The sequence below is a fragment of the Scedosporium apiospermum genome (assembly GCF_000732125.1).
Source record: "Scedosporium apiospermum strain IHEM 14462 chromosome Unknown SEQ_SAPIO_0088, whole genome shotgun sequence".
Lineage (NCBI taxonomy): Eukaryota > Fungi > Ascomycota > Sordariomycetes > Microascales > Microascaceae > Scedosporium > Scedosporium apiospermum.
This window is the reverse complement of record NW_015971789.1, coordinates 1,830,478-1,855,735: the sequence shown is the minus strand read 5'-3', so window position 1 is coordinate 1,855,735 and position 25,258 is coordinate 1,830,478. Positions and strand designations below refer to the sequence as shown.

General features: G+C 51.1%; 3 protein-coding genes across 3 annotated transcripts; all 3 read left to right on the top strand.

Moving 5' to 3' along the window:
* Positions 1-7,975: 7,975 nt before the first annotated feature.
* On the top strand, positions 7,976-9,714 carry SAPIO_CDS3491 (uncharacterized protein; the record flags this gene model as incomplete). Its single annotated transcript, XM_016786273.1, has 5 exons — positions 7,976-7,990; positions 8,068-8,940; positions 9,132-9,174; positions 9,306-9,461; positions 9,611-9,714. 5 exons carry the CDS (start codon positions 7,976-7,978, stop codon positions 9,712-9,714), a joined length of 1,191 nt encoding a protein of 396 aa, XP_016644279.1.
* A 7,340-nt stretch (positions 9,715-17,054) lies between these two features.
* On the top strand, positions 17,055-18,636 carry SAPIO_CDS3490 (uncharacterized protein; the record flags this gene model as incomplete). The annotated part of the gene is made up of 5 exons (XM_016786272.1): positions 17,055-17,292; positions 17,413-17,643; positions 17,804-17,871; positions 17,941-18,110; positions 18,192-18,636. 5 exons carry the CDS (start codon positions 17,055-17,057, stop codon positions 18,634-18,636), a joined length of 1,152 nt encoding a protein of 383 aa, XP_016644278.1.
* Positions 18,637-22,809: 4,173 nt separating this feature from the next.
* Positions 22,810-25,221, top strand: SAPIO_CDS3489 (uncharacterized protein; the record flags this gene model as incomplete). Its single annotated transcript, XM_016786271.1, has 10 exons — positions 22,810-23,267; positions 23,335-23,419; positions 23,513-23,675; positions 23,739-23,762; positions 23,825-23,892; positions 23,954-24,015; positions 24,082-24,227; positions 24,309-24,397; positions 24,456-24,572; positions 24,646-25,221. 10 exons carry the CDS (start codon positions 22,810-22,812, stop codon positions 25,219-25,221), a joined length of 1,788 nt encoding a protein of 595 aa, XP_016644277.1.
* Positions 25,222-25,258: the final 37 nt, after the last annotated feature.

Genomic DNA, 25,258 nt, shown 5'->3' with positions numbered 1-25,258 from the left:
AGCCAAGGCGAAAAGAAAATATCGGAACGAGTTCGTACAACACCACGCTCTCCGGCACCCGCCCTGTGAAGGAAAGCTTTCCGAAAGGGTCGGCGACATGGAGCTCGAGGAGGGCGAGTGGTTCGGTTCTCGGGACACTTGCGTGAGCACAACTTCGGGACGAATTGGACACGGCGAATGCAGGTTGCAATGGCTCAACTGGTGGGTCACCAATAAGAGGTGTGTCTGCTGCTCACCGATTGCCCTTCCTTCTCGCTTCGAGCATGCTGGCGTAATTGCCTGGCCTGGGACTGACGCTAGCGTAATATAGACAGGTCTCTTTCATGATAAACTAGTTTCGATTTGACGGACCACCGCTTGTACTTCATTGTTGGGCCGATATGAGGAGGGGTGGAGTGAGGATCTTGGAATAACGAGAGCCGGCTGTTGTCTAATCCGTCCTCATGGGTGCAGCCCGGGTGGATAGCCATGGGCAATTTGGCCCAACCAGCCTTAGCCATAAAAGGAGTAATCTTACCTGGCGTACTGCGGAGTGCCTCGCCTCTTCGCAGATCGTTTGATATCAATTCCAACGAGGAAAAAGATAGCAACACCACATTGTAATGTCGGGAGAAAGCTTGTGGTTCGGGTTCGGATCCTGCCGTTGCCCTCGACGGTCCCGTCGACTCAATCCCATAGCCGACGGTGTGCCCCGATACTCCGTTCGATACATCTGGGCTGTGTCAATGGACGAGAAGACCGGGCGGTGACACTCGAGATGCCTGTGGACATTTAATATCTTGGTAACCTTAACCTTGTTGAAAGTAGTCATCTGCGGGGCGGGGCTCCTGCCGCTGCCGGAATGTAGTCAGACGTCGTGACTGCAGATGGTATGTTTACGCGATATGCGGTGGGGCAGGCTACATCTGAAATTCAAACGCCAAACCAAGCCCTCCAACCACTCTCGTGTCTTCAATTAGCTACCGGACAGATTCAAACCCAGTCGAAGGAAACGCAAATGCAGGTAGGACATCAACGAAATGGGCCAGCTATCCGTTTCATGATAACGTGAGCTCCATTCCAAATTGTGGTCGTGGACTGTATCGACGCAAATAAAAATGTTGATCGCATTGCTTCTAGGTGGAAAAGAAGCGTAGCATAGCATCTGGAGGTTTGCGTTGCCTTTCGGGGCGAAGGACGGGGAACCTCCTCAACACAGGCCAGGCTCCGAGGTTGGCGGTAATCTAGAAATTGATGGGAAATTGACTTTTTAGCGAGTTTATTTCTTCTTTTGTTGGTCCGCAGCGGCGGTGTCATGTTGCCTTGATCGTTCTTGGTCTAGCGAGGAGGGAGATGCACGGCAAAGCACAGCATAGCGCAGGATCTTGTCTGCGGATCGTCATCTTGGGCTGGCTGGTGCCAGGGTCGACATCAGAGGGGGTAAATAGCTCCGGAGTGCAGGACGAAAAGACCAACGTCCTCGGATCTCTTTTTTCCCATCACGCGACGAAAAAAGCAGCTGGCGAATCGCTGAGCTGGGGATGCACAAGGTCAGCAAAGGTGGTGGGGGGAAACGTGAACGGTGACATCGTGGAAGGGATTCCTGGCACCCGCTCTTTCAAACGATCCATGTCCTTAATAGACAAATTATACTTTGCCAGCTATCGCTGTCAGCCCATGGTTGAACGGATGACAGGCGAGGTGATATCCGGGCTTCTTGGCCAGGCCTCGACTTTGGGGGTCATGCTGTTACACGAGGAGGGGCAAGAGAAAACTTGGTTATATCTCCAATTTCCATGGGTCGCGACCATCCATTCCAGGTGGGTACGAAGAACGAAGGAGGTCGTAAAATTGAAAGAGTCTTCTTCTGTGATCGAGGAGAGGTAATGCGGCTCTTCCATTTTCGACTGCCATATGTTAGGTACGAAAGTACGAAGAGATGCGGGGAGAAGATGCGGGATTCCACGATGGCAGCCTGTCCCTGCCACCCTCCAACGCCGCTGCCCATTGCCCAGCTGTCCAGCTGCCCTGTTTTCCGTCCTTTCTGCCTTGTCGTTTGCCGTCTGCGGGATAGCCGCATGATGACTTCACAGGTGTTAGGAGCTAAGAGCGTCTGTTGAGGTTTGATGTTCTGAGACGAGCAGGCCTCTTGTCGAAAGGCGAGGAAAAAAAGAAAACCCGTCAGTGGAGAATCGGGGACGATCAAAGGACAAATCTCTCTCCACGCCTTAGGAATTTAGAACGGGCTCCATGATCCGAAACAGGAAGTGGGTGACTAGGAGTGGAAAGAGGAGGGAAGAAACGAAGATGCAAGATGCCTTCCAGAGGTTCCAAATCTGGGATCAAGGTTCATCATACCCGAAAGGGGAACATCCACACCTGAACCTAATGCCTCTTCCTGCAAGAACAAGGGTAGGATTTATGCAGATCCCTGTAAATTCAACGCGCCCTGGAGGAAGAGCGCACCGGTCTGAGATGATCTTACCTCGTATCTCTGTGTATTATGGAGGCATTTGCTTTTGGAGGATTGGAGAATTTGTCGAGGCTTCGACCTTTCGAGGTGATTAAGTGATTGTTGTTCTGTTTTGAAGTTTGAGGTGGTGGTTAGGGTAATATTTGACTCGATGCCTCATCGTGCGACTATCATGGTGACCAAGATCACTCGTTGATAGAAGACTAAAGTACGCATAACTATAGTATTAAAATAATATAGTAATAACAATAATAATACGGTGTATGGAGTACGTTTTAATAAAATGTATTTGATCCACTCTTTTCTCGCCTTGTTATGGCTTGGAGCTGTCATCCAGCATTGGTTTAGCAGTTTAGTATTATGGCGTGCCCATACAGACTTGGCCTGGATCAAATGTATTACCTAAGTATATTCCACAGAGTACTCCATATTTGCAAGGTGATGGAATTACGAAGTTATGGAATTACGAAGTACTCAGGAGTTACGCTGCAATATCCAAATGTTGTATTGGCATTTAGTGGGTATATAACCACTTTCGGAATCAATCGACGAAGTAGTGTGCTTATTATGGATCCGCTGGTGCCGAAAACGCGGAAACGTATGCTAGGAGGACCTGCCGAGGAGTGGCAGGCGGGCGATGCCGCTTATCGCGGGAGGTAGTTCGGTTCCAGAACCAATGGTTTCTTCCGGCACCTTCTTGACGGGCGGCCAAGACCGCCCGTTAGCTTCAAAGTCCAGGTCTTAACTGTTTTGGTTCCGCACGGTAATTTGGAATGGGGTTTGTGTTTGGGACGAGGTCCTCTACTAGGCCGAATCAAGACAGTTTAGCTCCAATGGAGTATCCGTGAGCTCTCCGCTGATAGGTTCCTGACAGGACGAGTACAAAGTAAGCTTGTCTTAACCCAAGTCTGTACATCTATCGAAAAGGATCGGTCTGTACGAAGTATTTCGGAAATATATACCTGCAACATCAACGACGTGCTTCGATCTCGGCACTTTGTCCTATGACGCAAACAAAGCATGCGTAAGGCACAGGCGGACTGGTCCTGGAAAGCGAGACAATGGTTCTGCGCTGTCTGACCACTCCGTCCCCAAATACTACCTGTCATTAATTGGCCTCAGCCAACCACGGCTTGGGAGGGTGGGGGGGGGGGGGGGGGGGGGGGGGGGCCAAGGCATAGGAGGATAAGACGTCGAGGAGAAACTTGGTAGAGGGCTAGTAATGCGCGCAAGCCATCATTGATTCTGCCGATATCCACAGGATGCAAAAATGATTCTTCTATCTCGTCCACCCAAAGAACTGGTTGCAACGGGGCATTGCACCATTTCCGGTTTCGCCCACAATTTGAAGCTGCTTCCTTGCACGTGTGTTAGGGCGCTTCTCCTCCACGGCGTACAAGGATCCGGTGATAATACTACTCACTACTCATAGTACTACGTATCAATCAACGGCCTCGTTTTGTAATACTCGCGACCTCGTACTGGTTCCCACGCTGTTTTATAGATGGGTCCCTTGTCCGACCCCTTGTCAGATACCCCAGTTATTACGACAATTGCTCGGCTGCGAATACTACCTGCCAATTAATAGGTGGCAGATGTGGTCTTCTTTACAAATCAGAAATCAGTGATGAGACCAGGGAAGAAAAACCGCACTCCCACCCCCTCCTCTGTTCCAGGGTCCCCCTTCACCGGTGAAATACTTGAATGACTCCTGCCAAAAACCCGCCTGACATTTCGTTTTCACCGAGTCCCCTTTTCTTCTCTTCTCTCCATTCTACCGCCCATTTCTGCATCGCCCTGTCTCCTGTCCACCCCCCCGGCGGTTGCTTAGCACCAATATCTCGATCAAGATTCTGGGAATCAACGCCCCCTCCCCCTTCCATCGGCCTCTCTCTCCACCCCCGCACGTTTTGCCCTTGCTCTTAGCCTTGAACACGTGCCGCACCGCCTCTACAGAGTAACACACCCAAGCCAAAGAGTTTCGCGTGGATGCTATACTCCGGAAGTAAGAGCAAGCCACCAACTGTCAAGAGCTGACCACATCTTGCGCTCTCCGCACAACGCTGTAGGTACGAGGGTTGCCTCAGTTTCTCTTGCCCCCACTGCGCCTGCTTCAATCCCAAATACGGCATGCAGAAAATTAGAATCGTGCTCGCAGCGCATTTTTGACACCCTTGCTTTTTTCCTTGTTGCATCCGCATTTGTTCAGAGGGTCCCTAGCTAACCCACCAACTAACCCGGCTCTCCCAGTCGGCAAAAGTTCGGAATATCACCACACAAGAAAACGGGCAAGGTAAACGGAGAAAAAAGAAAAAAAGAGAAAAAAAAAAAAAAAGTAAAAAAGAAATCAATTAATGGAGGCTGTACCTAATTGATCAAACGGAGAAAGGAGTATTAGAAAAAGGGGAGAAAAGCATCGTCTTTGAGACAGGGAACAGCCATCCGTCCACCCCGCCAGCGAGCCAGCGAGCCAGCAAGCCAGCAAGCCAGCCGAGCCAACAATCCCACCGGCCCGGTCCATCATCGAGGCTGGAACGAAGACCAAAAAATCAAGACCAGACAACACAAATTACTCGGCATCCCCCCCGCCTGTGTCATTGATACTCTCTTCCTTCGCTCGTGCACACCCCCTCGAGGCATAATTAAAAAAGTAACATCGTCGGCCGGCACCACGTGGCCCAGATTGCATCAAATCGATCCCAGCTCCTGGGTGGACCTGTCCTGCACCCAATTGCACAGGTGCAGTTGCAGTTTAACCACCCGTTTGCACTGAACCAACTCCCCTGACCGGATACATCCCACGCGATCTTTGGCTCCTGGACTTGATCTGGCTCAGGCGGGACCCTCCTGTCCATCTCCATCACCTCGCCATCCTCACGCCCTGTACCACTTCTTCTCAGCCCCCAGACACACACTCTGGTCCCACTTTGTCTTTCGCCTCCCTCGCGCCAACCCGACGTCACTCTGCGGCTTCCACTCGTGTTCTTCGGACTTCTCTTCGCCGGTTGTTGCCAAGTCTCAAGTCTCAAGCCTCCCCTCCCCTCCCCTCCCCTTCTCTTGTCGCCGCACCTCTCTCATCACCGGCGCGTAAAGCATCACGCCGCGTGTGTACTACGGCTCGGCGCAAGCTCCCAAACCAAGTTACAGCCAGGTGACCTTCCATATTCTCCAACTCAGCGCGACGGACGAGACAAGTTAGCTAGGATGGACTGAACGGGCATGGGCCAGCTACTTTGCCCATCGAACGCTACGCGCCCTAACCTTGGCTCTCATCAAATTTGAAATCCACTCAGTCCACTCCTAGCATCGGGGTGCAACTGAACGTCCTTGTTCTTTGTCATCTCCTCGGCTCAACTAAAATCTCACTCCCCCGTACTCTCCAATACTACTACTACCCCCTTCTCGTTTGGGAACCATCATTCATCTGCCAATATTGTTTCCGAACTACACGATACGCTCGACTCGGTTCGTGATTCACGTCGTTCCTCCGCTACTCCCATCCCATTCCCCACGCATTGCTGCCCGGTTCTCCACATTTTTCTGCTCTCATTTCCTTTCGCTCCTTCGACTCACCTGGCTTGAGAAACCCCCCCCCCCTTCCCTTGCCCCTCCCCGCATTAACGGGAGCCTACCCTATACCCTTTACAACAACGGCACGTCACTTGGGGGTCCCGGTGAGGCACACACTTCACCGACCCGACCACAGGTATACGGCCCGGTTGTGCGCTGCGGTGCTCTCACTCCGGCCTTGCAGTGTGGCTCCGACTAGCGTCCATGGTTGTTCAGTTGCTTGTTTCTCTTCTCTCCTGTACCCTGTACCACATTACGCCACCAGTGGTACCTCGCTAAGACGTACTTCGACATCCTACCCTCGCTCGTGTGTGTCTGGCTTTGTCCAACACACCCTCTCTCCACCTCCACTATGGTAAGAAGAACCTTTCCTTGCTGTCCCCGGAGCCGGCAGATTGCATCGAATATATCATCAATCGTTTTTCCTCGTAGCCATTTTACTTTCGTACTTTCATTCCAAGTCTGTGTTTTCACTGCAACCTCTCGTTTTGCCACTCTCGGCCTCACCTTCTTCCTATGTCTTCTTTGTCATTGTCTATAATAACTATCTTCCTGTCTTCTCATTATCTTCCTTGTCGTCTATCTCTTGACTACCTCTTCGTCCCATCCCTCGACTCATCACCCATCGATTATCAACCGCCATTCCCTCCTCTTCTTTCCCCCCGGACCATGACTGCTCTCCCAGAGCCAACAAGTCAACATTGCAATTGACACCTCGGCTAGGATATCTACACCCGGAAGAGGCCAAGGCCTCTCGACCATGATCCTGAATCATCCGAATCCCTCGTCCATTCGCCGCCCTCTCCAGTGGGCTACACTGCTCTCGGGATTCAATTTGCAAATCTGCTCCCGGACCAGCGAATAAGTCTGGAGCAGGCTGCGTCGATCTACGGGCTCTCAGGTCTCCAACTCCACTGTATTGTGTGGAATAGCCTCGCAAACTCCTCCAGCTTTGAGCTCAACGCTCCCCCTTCAAAACGGCAAAGAATAAGCTATCCCTTCGTACCGCAGTATCCAATGCCTAGCCTTGATAGCGACGATCGGGAAAGGATTTCCCAGATGAGGCCCTCTGTCCAGGGACCCGAGCCAATGGGGTCTAACACAGGCCTAGCTGGTTGCTCCCTTGGCGTGGATGGCTCTCGCATAGCGAATGGTTTAGCAAGCCTGAGGCATGTCTACCAGAACTGCCTTGCGCGGTGTGATGGTCAAGATGGTCTGTCTCCTCCCACTCCGTCCCCGCCCTCTTTTCTTTTGTTCCTCTGCCATGGCTGTTTTGTAACTTGGTGATGAGACTAACATATGGACTCACGGGCAGGCTACTACCCCATTCCGGCGACTCCTTCATATGACTATGAGCCTAACCGTCCTTATATGGTTGAAAAGCCCCCTTCTCTAGAGGCTGTCTCGTCGGGGGGTTATGTGCCGCCCACGCTCAAGCCCCCCAGCCCCCCATCCTTTATAGGAGATAGTGCGCCTTCAGCCCGCTATCTTCCTAGTTTTCCTGTTCTTCAACCTGAGTCTCAGCCTGATATGGGCCAGCCAGGTAGCCGGGAGCTGCTAAGTTATAATACTCAGCCGCCAGTTGGCGACTTCTATATTGATGAACCCCATCTCACCCCCCACCTACCCGTGAGTGCAAACGTACCAAGATCACAGCCGGCGATGGAGGAGCATGCGATGAGTGCGAGGCGATGTTCACCTCATTTTGGAGACGCATTACCCCACCACCACCCAGACAATGGGCCGGATGGCAATGCGCCAAGATTTGCCAGTATTCCTGGTCAAGGACATGTTGCGGGTTATCAGGACATGATACATGGTGGACCGAGTTTCGATGTCATGCTTTCCAACCCTTTGAACCGTACAGCTGCACGGCGAGGACCATTCAAGAATATCGAGGATCGCGAAAAGACGGCACATACTAGGAAAATAGGGTCGTGTGTGAGGTGCAGGATGCAGCGTATTAGGGTATGGCCACCATCAGTGGGAAGGTGATGGGCCCGGACCTTGGCTTATTGCAAACTAACTGATCTGCTGTTTTCCAGTGTCAGATAAACCCAACCGACCCAAACGGTCCGTGCTTCACGTGCCAAAAGGTTTCGGCGAATACTAGAGTGCGGCGGTTGCCATGTCTCCGTTACAAGATCACGGAGGTAAGACTGTTCAAGCCCGGCCAAGTGCGTGGTTTTGAATGGACGAAGCGATGGAGAGACAATATCGTTGATAACATCTCCAACTGGGCGTCGGACGAAATCAGAATTATCCACGTATCCGAGGGCTATACGCGGCGGCCTGTTGAGCTCCGGGTCCGCAAGTTCATCCCTCAAGAGGGGGATAAGCTCGAACGATCATGGGTTGTGAATGGTGTCAAGAGGTCTGTTTCTATCCCACCTTACGCCATCGTTGATCTGGAGGCCGCTCGCAAAGCCTATTCGGAACACATCGACCGCGGCATTGTCGAGTGTCTTGAGGCTATTGTAAAATCACGCCGTAGCCTCTTGTGGAAGACGTATGACCTAGCTTGGCAGATGGCTCAAGACGAGAAGGTATCCAAGGACGAAAGAGAACTGCTTCAATTGACCCTCAGGCTATGGGTATCAGTCCGCTTAACGACGAAGTCAACGATTATCGTCGGCAAGGAGACACTCGGCATGCCATCCAATATTATGGACGAGTCCAGCCCTATTCATGGTTGCATCCCGCTTCCCCCAGTCATGGGCGCGCAACTTGACCTCATCCTCATCCACCAAATCCAGTCAGCTTTGCGTCGCGACCTTTTGGATAAACTTCAGAGGATGATACAAACGAATAAGCAGAAAACATGGCTTACATCTTATCTCGTAACATTCATCCTCCTCCACAACGTCGCTCTAATAACCAATCATGACGCAAGTTACGCCCGAAAGCATGGAATCCAGGTGAGTTCGCCTCGATAATGAAGGATTCTCGGTTCCTTTTTTTTTTTCCTCTTTCCCCTCTCTCAATCTCATGTACCCCGTTTCTTTGACGTCACTCCCTCACAGCTTTGATCAAGCAACGGAACACAACCTTCGTAGAAAAAACTCACCGGGTAAAGGTTTGCTAACACAGACTTATTCTTATGCGCCAGAAACGGTTCGCAAGGGAAGACAAAGTGAGGGAATATCATCTGGGTGAGTCGGCCAATTATGTGTATCCATGGATGTCGGCAGATCATTTACTCTGCCTTGACGCCATCGGATGCAGGCAAACCATACAACTGCAGTCGGGTAGAGAAATTGGACTGACGGAAGCGGTCGCGCAGGAGCGAATATCCTTCTGGCATACTTCCACTACTGCAACAAGGGCATCTACCCTTTCTCGAATGAATGCAAAGATCAAGATTTGAGAAACCTAGCCGAATTAGACGACGATAGACTCAATTTCGTGAAGGAGACCAGGTCGTACGCAGTTGAGCAAAGTAAGTATCCAACGAAGTTGGGCACGATCGGTCACATCAGCCCTCCTTACCCCACTCCCACCACTGCTCTTGGGCATTTACATTGGTTGTTGAAACCCGAGGGTTTGGAACAAGAAAACGCAGCTAACACGATGGTTTGTGCCATGCAGAGTGCCAGTGGGAAAGACTCCACAGAGAAGGCCTGTTCGAAGACGATCACTTCTTCGTGAGTCAGCTTTTCGTCGAGAATTGGGAGCCCCGCACGACGGTGTAATTGCGCGGCATCGTAGTGCACCTGGGAAGGATAGTGCAGAACCCAGTGTAGAGAGAAACTGCGGGCGGGCTGCACAAGAACGAAAATGGACTGAAAACCGCGTCCGACTACGATATGACTCGAGGACGAGAGGCCCGTGGCTTGCATTTAATCAACAGTGGAGGCTTGAAAGGGAAGACTGTCATTGGATACGCCGAGACTAGGCGTGTCATTGGGTCGAGGGGGAGAGAAAGCCAGAGGGGTCCCCGCGACGCCGGACCACATCCGGTCTTCGGGCCTTTCAATTGTTATCATCGTCGGCCCGCCCCCTTCTTCGTCCATTGTCCCTCCCCTGCTGAGATAATTTAGGACGTAGGAGCGATCGATATCAAATTGACCCCTGTCCGACGTGACAATTGAGGATGTTCGCGACATTATTTCCACCCTTGCCACTCCAATCGCTACGCTGCAACGTCCGTGTATGCGGGAAGCAGCTTGGGAAATGGTTGCCAGCAGCGATCTCTTAGTAAGATTGGGTGGATGAAGTGACGCGAAAGAGGCGGTTACATGGATCAAATTGATCAATTGGATGTGGTGTTGCTGCGTGCATCAGCTTTGCAGGTATCTGCACACAATGCTTCGGTACCTCAATATCAACATGAAGCCGAGTACATACATGGGCTTTTCCGTCTCTCTTCTCTTCTGTGTGGCCACATCTATATTGCCACGACCACAGACAGGATCGTTGAGCGCTCTGATTGAATTGACAGGAGTATAATGAGTCTGGCCTAGCGCTTCAGGTGGGGTGTGCTCCCATGGGCGTTCTCCTGCTTCTCGTACTCGGTCGTATCGGGGATGTGCATGCGATGTGCACAGAGTTGCGGGTGGTAGCTATCTATTCGTGGATCACGGTCGTTGAAGATATGGCATGATGCCGTATAACGAAATGAAACCGCCAGCTCTCGACGCGACTTGGTTCCCTTCACCGACATTGAGGTTTGGACGCCGGAACTGCCAACCTCCGTGAGACGACTCTCCATAGCCGGCCTCTCATTTACTTCGACGGGGATCCTATTTTGCTTTTATTATTTCCCATGTCTTTCTTTTTTATATCCGGTTAACGGCATCCGAAGCATTCCTATCAAGCCAACAGTCCCTCAGCACCAAGAGGTTGCCAGCAGATAATGTGAACACCGCCGCCTGGCCTTGCTGATTTCTGAGACGCTGGTCCCCACGGCCTACACATGCACATCCGTGCCATTATTGGAAAGACCTGGTTCCATCAGTTGCGAAGTACTAGAGTCACTCTGCAGCTACATGCAGCCTGCGCTTGCCATGCACGAAGGAAGAAGACCGGGCCGAGTTCAGTGCCCCTCTCTTCCCCCTTCCCCCGTTCCCCCCTTTCCCTTCTGGTCTATCGGGACATTTTTCTTTTCTTTGTATCGACATCAAGACCCTTGCCAAAATCGTCCCATCAAGGCCGGGATGTGCCACATCCAATTGCTGATTCTACCGGATCCCACACTTTTAACCCCACTCGAGGTGAATCCTTGACAACCTCTATGTTTCGTAGACGCCGCAGTAACGAGGCAGGAAGCCCAAAAGAGAAATCGAGCATATGGGGGCGGATAAGACGGGAGTGGATTCGCCAAGTGTGTACAAAGGGGAACCTGAAGTTTTTTTCCTCATATTTTTTTCTCATCTTCTGTCTCCTTGATTTTTTTTCTTTGTGTGTCATTTTCTGGAGGGCCGGCCTTGCAGGGGCACCTCACCACCGCAGGTCCTACGGCCGATTTCATCTTATATGATAATTAGGGTACACAGCGCCATCAGAGGGACGTAGCCGAAGATCAGCGGGTAGGAAAAAGGAAAGAGAGACATATTGGAGAAGACAAGAAGGAGAAGAAAATAGAAAGGAAAAGGGAGGGGAAAAAATTAGGACGAACGAGGCACTCGAGTACTTCGTACATGGATCAAATGTATAATATTGTATAAACATTGAAGAGGGAAGGAAACCACTGGAATTTTGCAAGGGCCAAGTCACGATCTTTAGGAGGACTGCGGGAAGAGGAAAGAGGACCAACACCAAGTGGGTTAATGCGACATGCCGGCGTACGCGCCGGATGCATCTTCCTCGAGTCCCCTTCATGGGACGTTCCCCTCCATCTCAGTATCCAGTCGATCTTGCCTGACTCCCTTGACTTGGCAGGAGGCATTGGGCCAGGGAGGGCAATGCTAGAGACAACATGAACCCAGCAATACTACATCTGAACAATAAGCGAACCCAGCGATGTGGGCCCGTCTGTGTGATGAGTGCTCCCAGCATAAACATTGAGATTGAGAAAATCCATCTCTTCACTTCGTCACTTCTCGTCACTGGCGAACCCCATCCGAGCGGCACCACAACTTGCTTTACTTGTACGGAAGTTTGCTTGCTTTGATGGAACGGTGAAAAGTATGAGCTGATGGATTTTCAAACTGGTTCCACATTGAATCCACCCACGCCAAGCGCATGGGAGCTACAGTTCTTCACTCCCTTGCCGCTCTGCCACGCCTCCATTCTTACCTCCTATATATTCTAGCTCGCAAACTTGCCATCTCAGACACACACACACACACAGAGAGAGAAAGAGAGACACACACACACACAGAGAGAGAGAGAGAGAGACACACACACATTCCAACATTTCCGGGGCATTGCTTGCCTGCTTGCCGCTAACCCCCCAACCATGTTTCCGTCGATTTCTTGCTCCCGCCGGTACTGGAACACAACATGGGCATGGGTTGGCCATTTCTTCACGCGCGCCGTAGGCGTAGCTGCAGGTATACGCCTGAGGTGGGTATCATCCCCGTTGCAGTTGCAATCCACGAGTCCATCTCCACCTCCCTCAACTTGCTAAAAGGCTCAGTGCTTCTTGTATGCACGGGAGGGTACGCTAGTGCATGTTCAAGAAAGAAGGTCTTGGTGCAATTCCGAAGGCATTGATTGAGGTCAGCTCAATTAACTTGGCCTATTCCCGATTCAAGCTTCTGATCCCTGGCAAGCCACTCTGGGTCTCGTCCTGGAAAGGCAAAGCAACCGAGACACGTTGAACGTTGTCGAGCCGATTTTCGAGGACTAGTGTAATTTTAGGAAGTTTGGGACAGAGTGATCAGTGACGACTGACCAGGGTTTCATTCCCCGGTCTGGGCATCGCACTAAGAATAACAGCCATGCCGAGACTGCGCAGGGCACTGACCTCAATCTGGTCCTTGTGAGCAAGGATGTGAGGCGATCAAAGTTAATACTAACCTGAACCTAATTCTCACGCATGCGAAGTAACTCTGGTCCTGCTTCATAACCCAACCCAACCCCCCCCCCTTCCCCGCCGGTCGACGTCGACGTCGACGTGGGGATTGGTGTTGGCGATAAGTGGTTGTGGTTGTGTACCGGGATGAGGCGAAGTACGAAGTAGACGACACTAGGCTTCACTCGGCTTCAGGCATCACAACATAGTCTCGGCAGCCAGGGTCCCAAGGTCCGAAGAGTGGAGGTGTGGTGGAGTGGTGGAGAAAGGCTGTTTGTTACCCACGCCGATTGTCATTTGAAGTCAAGCGCAAAAGGCAGGAGATTGGAGACGCACAAATCAATCGGAATTGGTCATGATCAATATCACACTAACTAGTTCGTGGACCTCCAAGTCAAGCTCAACATTTGAACTGGGCAGTACTTCAAACTTGTCAGTAGCACTGTTGTACCGTCTTGGTCGTACTGCCGCACTGCACAGAGCATTGTAGGACTTGACGTGCTGTACGACGCTGGAAATCTACCCACTCCCCAAGTTTGGCTTGACTGGGTTTGATGGGTCAACGATCAATTGCCAATGATCAATGACGGATCGTCTCGACCACCGCCAGGCTTATGTCCACCGACGGCGGGCGGCGACAGGCTCTTGCAGGCGGTAATACAATCGCCAGAGTGAGTTTGAATGGATCAACGGATCAATAATCGAGCACATTAAACGCACAGGTACTCCTTGTATGGATAATTGAATGGTTGTGTGGATTTGTCTTGCATTACCTTCAATGCTGTGTACAGAGTACAATAATAACTTAAACTCGCAAGCCTGATTAAATTTGGTGCAAACAAGAGCCCTTTTTCATCTCGCAGCTCCCCTCCCTCATGTTCAAGATCTCGGGCAGCGTCTGTCTTCGAGTGAACATGAACAAGGCCCAGGCCACTTACACGCCCAGTCTGCTCGGCTCTGCTCTACGTCGAACTTCGTAGTCTAGTTTGTGCGGTTTGCTGCCAATTCGTCTAATTATGTATGTGCTTTGCAGGTTAGAACCCATGTCTGGCTAGACCTGCGTCATTTTGAGTGCAGCCCAAGCCACCCACCACCCACATCCATCAAACAAACATGGAACACGGCGCCCTCGATGGCTGAAAATTACGGGCTTTTCTTTCTACGCCGTCCGTCTCCTCACACGGCAGTTGGCCAGTCCCGCGGTGGCCTGGCTCGGGAGTCTCCATGCCCATCTTTTGCGGCATTGATGCTAACATTGAGGACTAGCAATGCCAGCACGGTGAGACCCGGTCACGACTTCTCTCCAGCGATCTCAAGCGATGGGGCGGCCTACGCCTTCCACCCCTCAAACCTCCCACCTCAAACGCACCTTCCGTCTAGACTAGATGCCAATAGCTTTCCTGAGGCACGTGTGTATGATTACTGAGTGGGACGGTATGACATGACATTGCAAGTGATACTTTCTTCATTCGAAATTGGAAATTGATCACTCGACGTTCCTGTTCTACTGAGTTCCTGTGCTCCTTCTTCAACGGAACCTCGATCTCTCTAATCTCTCCTCCCTACTCTCTACCCCATCAATATACTACTCCATAGTTATCACTTGATACTGTCACTTATACGTATCGACCTACGTCGACACATCGAGGCAGTCGATCGCCCTACGCTAACCGCTACTCTGGCATTCGTTTGCCCATCACTTCAAATGATCCCTCCCGGGGATTGGCCTTGCAAGCTCCTGGCAGCCCCAGCACCCTGCAAGCCCACTTCCTTATCTGGTATAATTCTACAGTAAACGTAATTCCCATATCAAACCTCCACCACCCTTTGCACCTCCTAAAATGATCTCTCCCCAACTCCCGACCTCTTTGCTTTAAACCTTGGCCTCTCGCTGTCGCTCTTGCTTATCCCGGCGTCGCCTCCCTAGTCTTTCTTGCCTACAACCGGCGCCGTTTGCTTTTTCTCTCCTGTCGCCGCTTGTCGTGTGCTACCCCCTCCTCCCATTCGCGTCTTAGTGTGTATTCCTCTGGAGTACGTGTTGACGATCTAGGCCATGAGAGCGCAGAACCTATGTCGAAGACGGTCATGCACCGAAAGTTGAAGTTCCTCATCCACCTCTCCCCTGTCTTCCCCCCCTCGATGTATCACTGCTCTCTACTGCCTCCTGTATTTACCAAGGGGTCGATGCTGGTGCGTCGACGCCGGGATCCTTCCTTTGGCCTCGCCATCCACGCAGCGCATCCTTCCTCGCTCCGACCCTAATCCTCTTGTCACTCTTTTATCCCCGCCCGGGAAGCCAATGAAATGAAGCCCGTCCGATGGATCCGGGCGCCACCCGTCGTGTCGACACCCGAGGCGTCGACGCAGCCTGAGCCCAGCCCGAAATTAGATTGGGTCAGGCCAACCTCTTATACGTAGCGCCCATGCTCCAGAGCAAACCGCCATCCACCTCCAACATGGATGTATGTGGTTTTCCTCCAAGGGAGAGAAAAGGCGAAGAAAAAAAAATAAATATTGACGCTTCACCGGTGACGAATTATATTTGCGTTCACCTCACCGTCTCGATGGACAACATTCCACAATGCCCCGAGATTTACCAATAGCAGGGCCCCCCTAGATCTAGTTCACGGCCCGCAGCACCTCTTGCGCGTTCCGATATTCTCTTGTCTTGAACTTACCATCGCCACCTTGACTTTCTTCAGAGCCGCAAACTCATGCTGGACTGATTTGCACCAGGTCCGGTTACGTCAAACGACGACAGCCCTCTTGCCGGCCCACCCCCCTCTTTGCCTTTTCCTCACCGTGAGCCCTACTTCTTCGCTACAACATCGTGAGGCGGAAAGCCCCATTCAGCTCATATCGCTTCTCCCTCGCTTCACACCATCTGATTTCCCCTGTCTCCTACCCCCGGGGCTCCTCAACATTTCATTCTATTCTAACCTCCACTCTCAATCTTACCTCCACCGCTCAGCTCCAAGTTCGGTGAATTCATTGCATCTCCAGTCTCTGGTACCTCCAGCTGTGCAAGGCAGGTGTCTCTTGACACGTCCTTCCAAGGCGCGTGGCCTGGCCTCTTCTCGTTCAAACGGACACCACAGGTAGCCACACCTATCAACCGCCCATGTCTTCCCAATTGCTGGTTCCCTTGCTGATTGCACGATCCACTCCCATCGCCTATGTAGCTACCCACGTTTGAAGGAAACCACGCCCTCGCGGGTATAGAACCACGTCGGCACAATTCAACCATCACTATATCCGCTCCTTTTACTTGTATCACGTCACGAGCTTTTACTGTTCTTTTTTTTTTTTTTTTCCTTTTGTTTCCTTTTTTTCCCCTTTTTTTGTTGGGAAACTCCAGCTCCATTCATTGATTGATGTATCTCCGAATTGCTTTGTGGCCCCCCTTTCCGAGAAGGGACCGGAGTAACTGGGTCTGAACTCTGAAGGATATAAGTGCCTTCCACACTTGTTCTCTTCCCTCTTTAACTTTCCCTTTGAGGACTATATATATCTGCCAAGTCATGTGTGTCTTCTGTTCTCCTCTGCTGTTGACTCCCAATATCTCAGTTCCCATATCTTGTCTCACTTTGTTCTTCTCGTCGCCACTGCCTTGACTATCAGCTGCACCATCATCAGAGTGTTTGTGTTGCTGCTATTATCTGGTAATTCCTGTCTCAACACGACAAGGTCACAGTCCACCACAGCCTTGCCCACCGAACAACCTTCTTGGCTTATATGAGGACCACACACTTCCTGCAATATCGTGTACTTGCTCCACCCTAGTCTACTTTTTTGCCTCTTTCTTCCCCATCTTTTTTTCTCCGGCATTGCACCCAGGTCCAGCCAAGTTCAGCACTAGGGGTGAGACTTGGTCTTATAGTCCAGCTCGTCTCGGCTGCTGAGATATATTCTTGGAACAGGCGAGGTCTTCAAGTTATACAGGTACGAAACAAGACCATCATTTTGTTTCCGTTCCGCCGCCATATCTTACTATGTCCGCCTTAAAATCGCAAGACTTACACGGCTTGGCTAACTAGCTACGCTTTAGAATAGGCCAGAAGCAACTCTGATAACATGACTCCAAGCACGGTTGGCCCCGTTATTGATCTGGGTAACATTTTTTTCAATACGTATTCGTCTTCACAGCCACTACGCGTGCAAAATAATTCTGCCCTTCCGGTCGGCTTTCCCTCAAGCCTCCAAACAGACCTTGCATGGAGTGGACAACAGTTCAAAAATGATCAGAGCTACATTTTCCGGCTTAGCCCTTCCGACGTCTCTGAGGTAGAAGCTGCCCTTCGGCATTTCAAGAGTAGGTTCCATTCTTCAAAAATGCCTCCTGTGGCACAGAGAGAACCTGTACTATTCGCGTCGGATCTAGTCTGATCTGGTTGGTTTTGATGGAGAGCTGACATCTTACACCGTACTCAAGCCTTGGAACTTGATGGCAACGATGTTTGCTCTGATAACTTCCCGTTGCCAGTCCTCGGTGAAAATCTCAGAGGATTGGCCTGCGACCTCTACGAAGGTCGCGGGTTCTGCGTCATTCGAGGCTTAGATTTGAGCAAGTACTCGGTTGAAGACTATACGGTCATCTGGCTCGGAATTCAGAGCTACATTGCCCCTAAACAAGCTCGTCAGGACAAGAAAGGCAATATGCTGGGTATGGAATCTTCGTCGTGACGCCATTCGTCTACACATATCCAACCTTGACCACACCTCCTCGCCCACCTCCCCGAACGTTGCTTTCGTTTGCGCGTGGACTCCCAGCAGGGGCAAAAGGTGTACCCAACTAAACGCTAACCATGGCATGTTTGCTACAGTTCACATCCATGCGGACAAATCATCCGAGATGAAGGCCGAACACCATCGACACTCGACCAATGCCATCGTAAGCCAAGGTGTTTGTACGCTGAGATCTGGGAATCATTGACCACTAACGGCAGGGATTATCGAATAGACATTCCACACTGAAGAGTCTGGCGACATTGTTGGCTGGCTGACGCGAAGTACTGCCGCTTCGGGTGGCAAGTGCATTATCGCCTCCGCGCACACCGTTTACAATGTTCTAGCTGCAGCACGCCCGGATTTGGTACGAATTCTTGCTCGCTCGGATTGGCCGTTTGCCTTGTAAGGCTATGCCCTTCAACTACTGGAAATACCGTGCTTTATCGTGGCGGGGACTAACATTCTACCTACACAATCTGCTAGCCCGCGATTTCAGTGTAGGCCCGTTATCTACTTCCACGAGTCGAAACTGATTATGAATTTTGGTCGCACCCCTCTGATCGGGAATTCGGTCCACATCCGGCCAAGCTACCTTCCTTCGCTATCAGCCCACCAGAAGGAGGCCCTCGATGCGATAGAAGCCATCGCACAAGCAACTCAGATGGAGATTCAAACCCAAGCCGGCGATATGCATTATATAAACAACCTCGCTGTCCTCCATCGCCGGGATGCCTTTGTCAACGGTGACGAGCCTACCGCCAAGCGCCACCTTGTTCGTATGAGGCTCCGTAACGACTCTCTTGGATGGTCTATTCCCGATGAGCTCGAAGAAGAGTGGACCAGAGCCTTTGAAATGAAGGGCGACCGCATCTGGCATCTAGAACCGATGCCTGAAGGCTTCTTCCCTCTTCGAATGTACACGAACTAGACTGCTAGCCACAGCAAGTCTGTTTCCATCACTGGGTGGGCAAACCCTACCCTAGTCACGCCAACAGACCCCTCTCCACTTACGTCTATGACAGCGCGTTAGCCTAGGCATTCTCAGGGAATATTAGTATCGCACCGGGTCGATCGGCTTTCCCCAGAACCATGTCTAGGCGCCTGAGACGGACAAATCCACACAAGTTGTTTTTGTTTTTCTTTTCTTTTTCCTTTCCCTAATAGTAACATTATTATCCATCGTGTGCACATTATTATTTTTCTGAGTGGAATCGGAAAATGGGCAAAAAAAGGAAACGGAGGAAGGGGGGGTGGAGTGTGCGGAAGAAAAAGCAAAGGGGACGGGGGAGGGGGAGGGTAAGGGGCAGGGACAAGGGGGTCCTAGAGAGGTTCCCGGCGTCACTGGTGATCATCATTTCTTTACCGAGGGTGTCGTGTCGTGTTTGTTCTATCCCAGCTCCATACATACGCATCAAGTCACACATCAAGTTCAGTTTGCTGGCTAATAATATGTTGCGCATTTTCCTCTGCATTGCTATTTGTTACCTTGCTAGTTGGGGCTGGCTGCTTTTACACAGGCTGTTGGCTCCTATTCTCCACACCCACCTCTTTATTTGTATCAGCGATGGACCACTTTTTGCCTGTAACTATTAATATGGAGGGTTTTGAATTTCAGCTGTACATGGATCCACATGAATATCAGATGGTGTTAGGGTGCTGCGGAGGGAAAGCGCTTTAACAGACTTTGTGCTTCCTTTGCGTCTTTTGCCAAGGCTCGATATCATCTACTAGTCTATCGGCTCCCCATGGCCCTGAGACTCCCCACAGCAAACTAGTGCAGAGAGAATACACTACACTAGGAACTTACGTAGCTGGAGTGTAGCGGAAAGCGATTGTGCTGAAGTTTTGGAAGCTGGAATGAAAGGAAGTGTGTGGTCAGCTCCAAGGCAGTTGTCGTCACAAATTTGCTCTAAAGGCACAGGGATTAGGAGCTAGAGTGACTAGGATTGGATGAGGGGACGCGGAAACCTGGGACCCTGGAGAGGGAGCTGGGACCATGAGATGCAGCTGCTATTTCCAGACCTCCAACCCGTTTCCGTTTGGGAATTGGAAAATGGAGGAAAAAGAGAAAAACCTGGTCCGGAAGGGTCTTCCAGGGTTCCGGGATGCGCGAATTTTAACCCCATGTCCCATGCCCTTATAACCATGTCGAGATGGAAACATCTAATACAAGGTAAACTAGGACCGGAGTCAGCCTGCACTATTTGTATGCTAGTTCAGATCCATGCCCGGAGATAGATCTTGGTAGCAACTTGGATGTGGAGCTTATTTCGTTGTTAAGATCTAGCCCGGGACCGGATCACGCTCGCCGGCCCACCGTTGTTCAATATTATGTACTTCGTGTGAAGGATGAACTACACGAAACGACACCACACCCCAAATATGATGATATACATTGAACATGGTTTACACTCCACTTGTGTACACACTAGTGTATGGAGTACACTACTTGGGAGAGCCGGGGTCTCCTCTCTTCCGGGAGGGCAGAGAGAGAGGGTTTGCCCAAAATGCAACATTCTACCCGGAATGTAACATCACCAATCACAAGCAGGCACCATTCTAGCGCACACTAAACTAACGACATGCCTTAAAAGAAGGGTTCGCTAAAACTGCGAGGGGACTAGTCGAGATGTTCTTCTCCGTGGAGTTTATGTAAATTATTAGCCTCGCCAGCCTCGTTGTTTATAATCTGATCAGTGCGAAGCTTGCGGCGGAGGTCGCTCATCTGAGGTGTGACGAATGCAGACTTGGGACCAGGGTACCGAGGTAAGGTAAACTTGGGATGGCGTGCGTACCTTACCTTGCCTGTCCAGTGTAAGTGGGGAGGGGTGCTCTATATACTTCGTATGTGGGCGTCGATCTTTTTGGTTTGGGGGCTGTTAGTCTGTCCATGCGTACCGCTACTCGACCCCGTAAGGCGGGAAGTGGATGATCGTCAGGACCAGGGGGGTAGTTGATCGACACATCGTCTTTCCTTGCAGAAAAGATGGCAAGCAGCTTGTCATAATCTAGACTGGGGCGCGACGGATCAGGGGCCGGTCGTAAGGAGTAGGTACTACTCAGTACAGCTACGAAGTAGTCCTCACGATGTCGAAAGAATGGTATTGCAATGGAAAGTTCCAAGCAAAAAGATAAAATTAATCAAGGGAGGGCACGGAATAGTAATAAGAAGACAAAAAAAAAGGAGGGGGGGGAGAGAGAGGCAACGGTATCTTGCTAGTCTCATACCAAGCGAGGTTGTTATCAGAGATATGGCAATTCCGCACGAAAATCGGGCTGCTTCAATGTTGTTTTTACAAACCTATCCTTGGGCGCAAGACTTCCGAAGCAGGACAGCCGGAGTTGACTTGTCAATAATAATACACTGCGGATTAAGTTACTAAGTCTTGCGTGAGGTTGATCGCCCTCCTGCAATGTACAAGGCAAGCGTGAAGTAGTCCTGAAGGCGTTTGGTCTCAACGGATATTATAATTTGATGGGTTGATGCCAGGGCCGGATGATGAAGAAAAAGAAAAAAAAAAGCAAAGGACTTCATCGGGCATCATGAAGGAGGTTAAGACGCCGTCAACATTGCCCACTTCCGGTTCAGGTTCCAGCCACAGGGCCAGCCTCATGCCAGGGTGTGTTTCGAACTTCTGGACTTGTTATCGCGCAGCAACAGGTGTTGGAACGGCTATGACGATGATTGGCTTGTCGGACTCGGGGTTCCTGTCGCTGAGGTCGCCGCCGCCATGGCGTCGCCGTGCCCACCTGCACACTGCGAGACCCGAGGTGGCGGCAGATTACAACAGGGCATTCGACATAGCAGGGCATTCGACATGCACAGTTTGCCACGATCTGCAAAGGCTCATCCTGCTTCTACATGCACATTCCATGCGAAGTAGTCTGATGGAGACGCCAAAAGTCACTCGGGATTCAACGAAGCATTCCACGCATTTCTCCGAAGGTGAAAGCCACAATGCTGCAGAGCTGGAACTTGGTTGTTTGGACCCTCCCTAGATTTGCACGCCCCTTCGGGGAGCATCGCCCAACCGATTCGGTAAAGTGGGCTTCGTTGAGCGGCGGTCATGGAGACGGTGACGGAGGTCGTGCGCGGACGGGATCGTTGAGAAGGTTGAAATTGTGCGCTATTTGACGCCCGCCACCGTAAGAGGGTAACAGTTGGAGTCATTTATGATTGATTGCCGAGGTTGTACGCTGCTTTGGAGTTGTATTATCAACCATCGACCAGACCTTTACCTAGCTCAGCTGTGTCCGAAAAACAAGTTAGGCGAGCTGGCAGAACCAAGTATGGACCGGACCAACTCGCTGCATGTTTTCGGAGGGCCTCGTCGACCGTTGATTCTCTCCACGCCGTTTGTTGTTGGCTGCTTAATTCGTAAACGGATCACGTGGATGACAGACGCAGCGCCAAGATTTGGACGACAAGACGTTTTCGTTTTCCAGGGACGAGATGGAATTTGAATGAATGTACTTCGTACGAAGTAAGATAAGACTGGACCTTCCAGGTACTTCCTTGCAATGTCAAAGGTGTGTGTGAGCGGTGTGTGAGTGGCGTTTTTCAGCTGGATCCATCTGTAATCGCCTGCAGCCACTGACGGACCTCACTTTGGACACGCCTTTTCGTATCGCGATCTAGCAATCAGGGGGGAAACAGAAAGTCAATTCATCAACTATCAAAAAAAGCAATTCGCGACACTCCTTAACTCTGACCTCCTTTTCAAGCGCATGCACTTCGCAGTTCCCCCATTTCATCTAAGCTAGGCCAATCTCATCCCTGGCAGGCCAAGGACACATCTTGATGGCGGTGGACGAGAGCTATTCGCCAGAACCTGGGCTCTGCTGAAAGAACCTAGCCCCCCCCCCTTCTTCCCTTTTTCATCCGATATACTTCGCTTATTTGACGCAACTTACCGGTGTGCGTGAACCTGGACATCGGGCGGAAGCAGATCGGGTAGTCGGTGAATTCGGTGATAGAAATTTCCTCTCAGGACCGATCAGCCGCACTCGAATCGACCTTGTTTGCTACGTGAGAAGTGCCGTTTGCGTTTTGCTACGCCTGACCCTTTCGTCTCATTTCAGTCGAATCTCCTAATGCAACATGGGGTCAAGTTCCGACCCTGCTTATGAGCTGGTCAACCAGCATGATGCCTACCAGGAGCCAGAGCCGGCGGACGCCCCGCCCCCGAAGCAGAAGTTCGACCGGGGTAGGAGCCGGCGGACCCTTAAGGCGACGGTAGTCATCTTGGCGGCATGCCTTATCGTGGTTGCGGTATTCGAGATCATCTCGAATGACGCTATGGACAGGTTCCGAAAGGCCATGTCTGATGCCACTGGCGCGGAAGGTGATTGTCCCTGTCGACCATCCAAAGTTCCTCAGCACTTCCAGACGAGCCCTCAATTATGGCCTGGGCCGACGATGACGGGCCAGCCTGCCTTTATGGCTCAGACTGTTGCGTTTGATTCGTCGCAGACTTATGTGCCGAATGAGCCTTTGATGACGGCCGTCCCCGTCCCGGGAATGACGCCTCAGAATCAAAGCATCTTCAGAATGATGGGGTGAGAGGGATCGATGCGCTGTTGGCCATAAGACGCCGCGACTAACGGGGAAGTTTTTTTCTTTTAGTTATCTGTCGCCTTATTTCCCTTCTCCGGGGTTCGGTGTGGATGAGCATCCACTTCCTCCCGGTGCAGAGATTGTCCAGCTCCACGTAAGTAAGCTACGGATTATCAGAGACAGGTCTTTAGTCCAGAGTTTCATCCATTACGGAGTTCTAGTGCGATTTTTGACCTCTTTTCTCCAGATGCTCTCACGACATGGCGCAAGGTATCCAACACAAGGATCCCATGTCGAACAGCTTGGTCGGAGGCTGGAAGATGCTGCAAGCACGTTCAAGGCATCCGGCCGCCTGGAGTTCTTGAACGATTGGAAGTACGAGTTGGGTGCCGAAATCCTCGTCCCGAAAGGTAGGCTAGCTTCCGAGCTGTGCTTTGTTTTTGGTGGTGTAGCGGACTAACACGATGCTCCAGGACGGCAAGAGATGTATGAGTCTGGTAGGTTCAGTTGTTCGTTGACAGTGTAGTTAGGTTGTGTATTTGTTAACTCTCCATATCAGGAGTCTTGCATTCGTACATGTACTCTCGGCTTTATGACCCCAACACCAAGATCATTGCTCGAACTCCTGTAAGGGTCTTTCCAAACATGCTGCTGAATTCTCCGACGGCTTTTACTAATCTTCCTGAAGACGCAAGACCGAATGCTCAAGTCTGCTGAAAACTTCATGGCCGGCTTCTTTGGACTTGAATGGTTAGTTAAACCGCCGATAATATCGAGGTGTAGTTCTAAGGCTTTATTCCTAACAACCCTGTGAAGGACCAAGAACGTAACCCTCGAAGTGATTATCGAGGCTGAAGGCTTCAATAACTCACTCGCCGGCTACTTTGGTTGCCCCAACTCGGGCAGGGACCGTTCTCCCTTTGAAGCATCCGCTAAGTGGAAAGATATCTACCTAAAAGATGGTATGGTCTTTATGCTGCCTGGTCCCTTCGCTAGATCTGGCGTCCGCCGTATCTCTCTTTCACCACTAACATTGCGAATAGCGACGGAACGTTTCAGTGCACTGATAGAAGGTTACGAATGGACGGTTGAAGACACTTACTCCGCCCAAATGATGTGCCCCTATGAAACTGTAGGTTGTGCATGTTCTAATGCTAGCATCACGGTTACTGACTGCAGAATCCTCTCAGATTGCGTATGGATACAGCGTTTTCTGTGACCTATTTACGTATGAGGAATGGGAAGGATTTTCTTATACAATAGATATTGAATTCGCGGGCTCCAGTGGCTTCCAGAGTCCAACAGGAGTAAGTATATGGAAATGATAGTTTTCTCTCTCTTCCCGGGAAGAATGGCCGATGCTAACAGTAGGGATCTCAGAGAGCTGTGGGCATTGGCTACCAACAAGAGGTCATCGCCCGCCTGAAGAACCAAACGCTTGACTACGCCAATTCCCAAATTAACGTCACACTCGACAATAATACCGAGACTTTCCCTCTCAATCAGAGTCTCTACTTTGACTTTTCCCACGACACGAACATAGTATCCATCCTCACCGCTTTCGGGCTCAAGCAATTCTCCCCCTTCCTCGACCCAACACAACACCCGGGGCCCCACGACTTCACCGTCTCCCACGTCACTCCTTTCGGCTCCCGCCTCGACATCGAGATAATCCGAACGCCGAAGCCCCTGTCGAGCGACCGGTCGGGGTACCTCGACGGGGGCGAAACCAAATACGTCCACTTCATTCTTAACCAGCGGACCCTGCCGCTGGGCGTCAGCTTGCCCGAGTGCGACGCCTCCCGCGTGGATGGGTGGTGTGAGTTTGAAACGTTTGTTGGCGTGCAGGAGAAGATGTCGGAGGTGGCGAGGTATGATTACGCGTGCTACGCGGACTTGCCTACGTACAAGTATGGTGATATATCCGATGGGGTGCCGCCATCTGTGGCTAGTTAGGATGGACCTTGGGAGATGTAGTGTATGATGTCCGGGC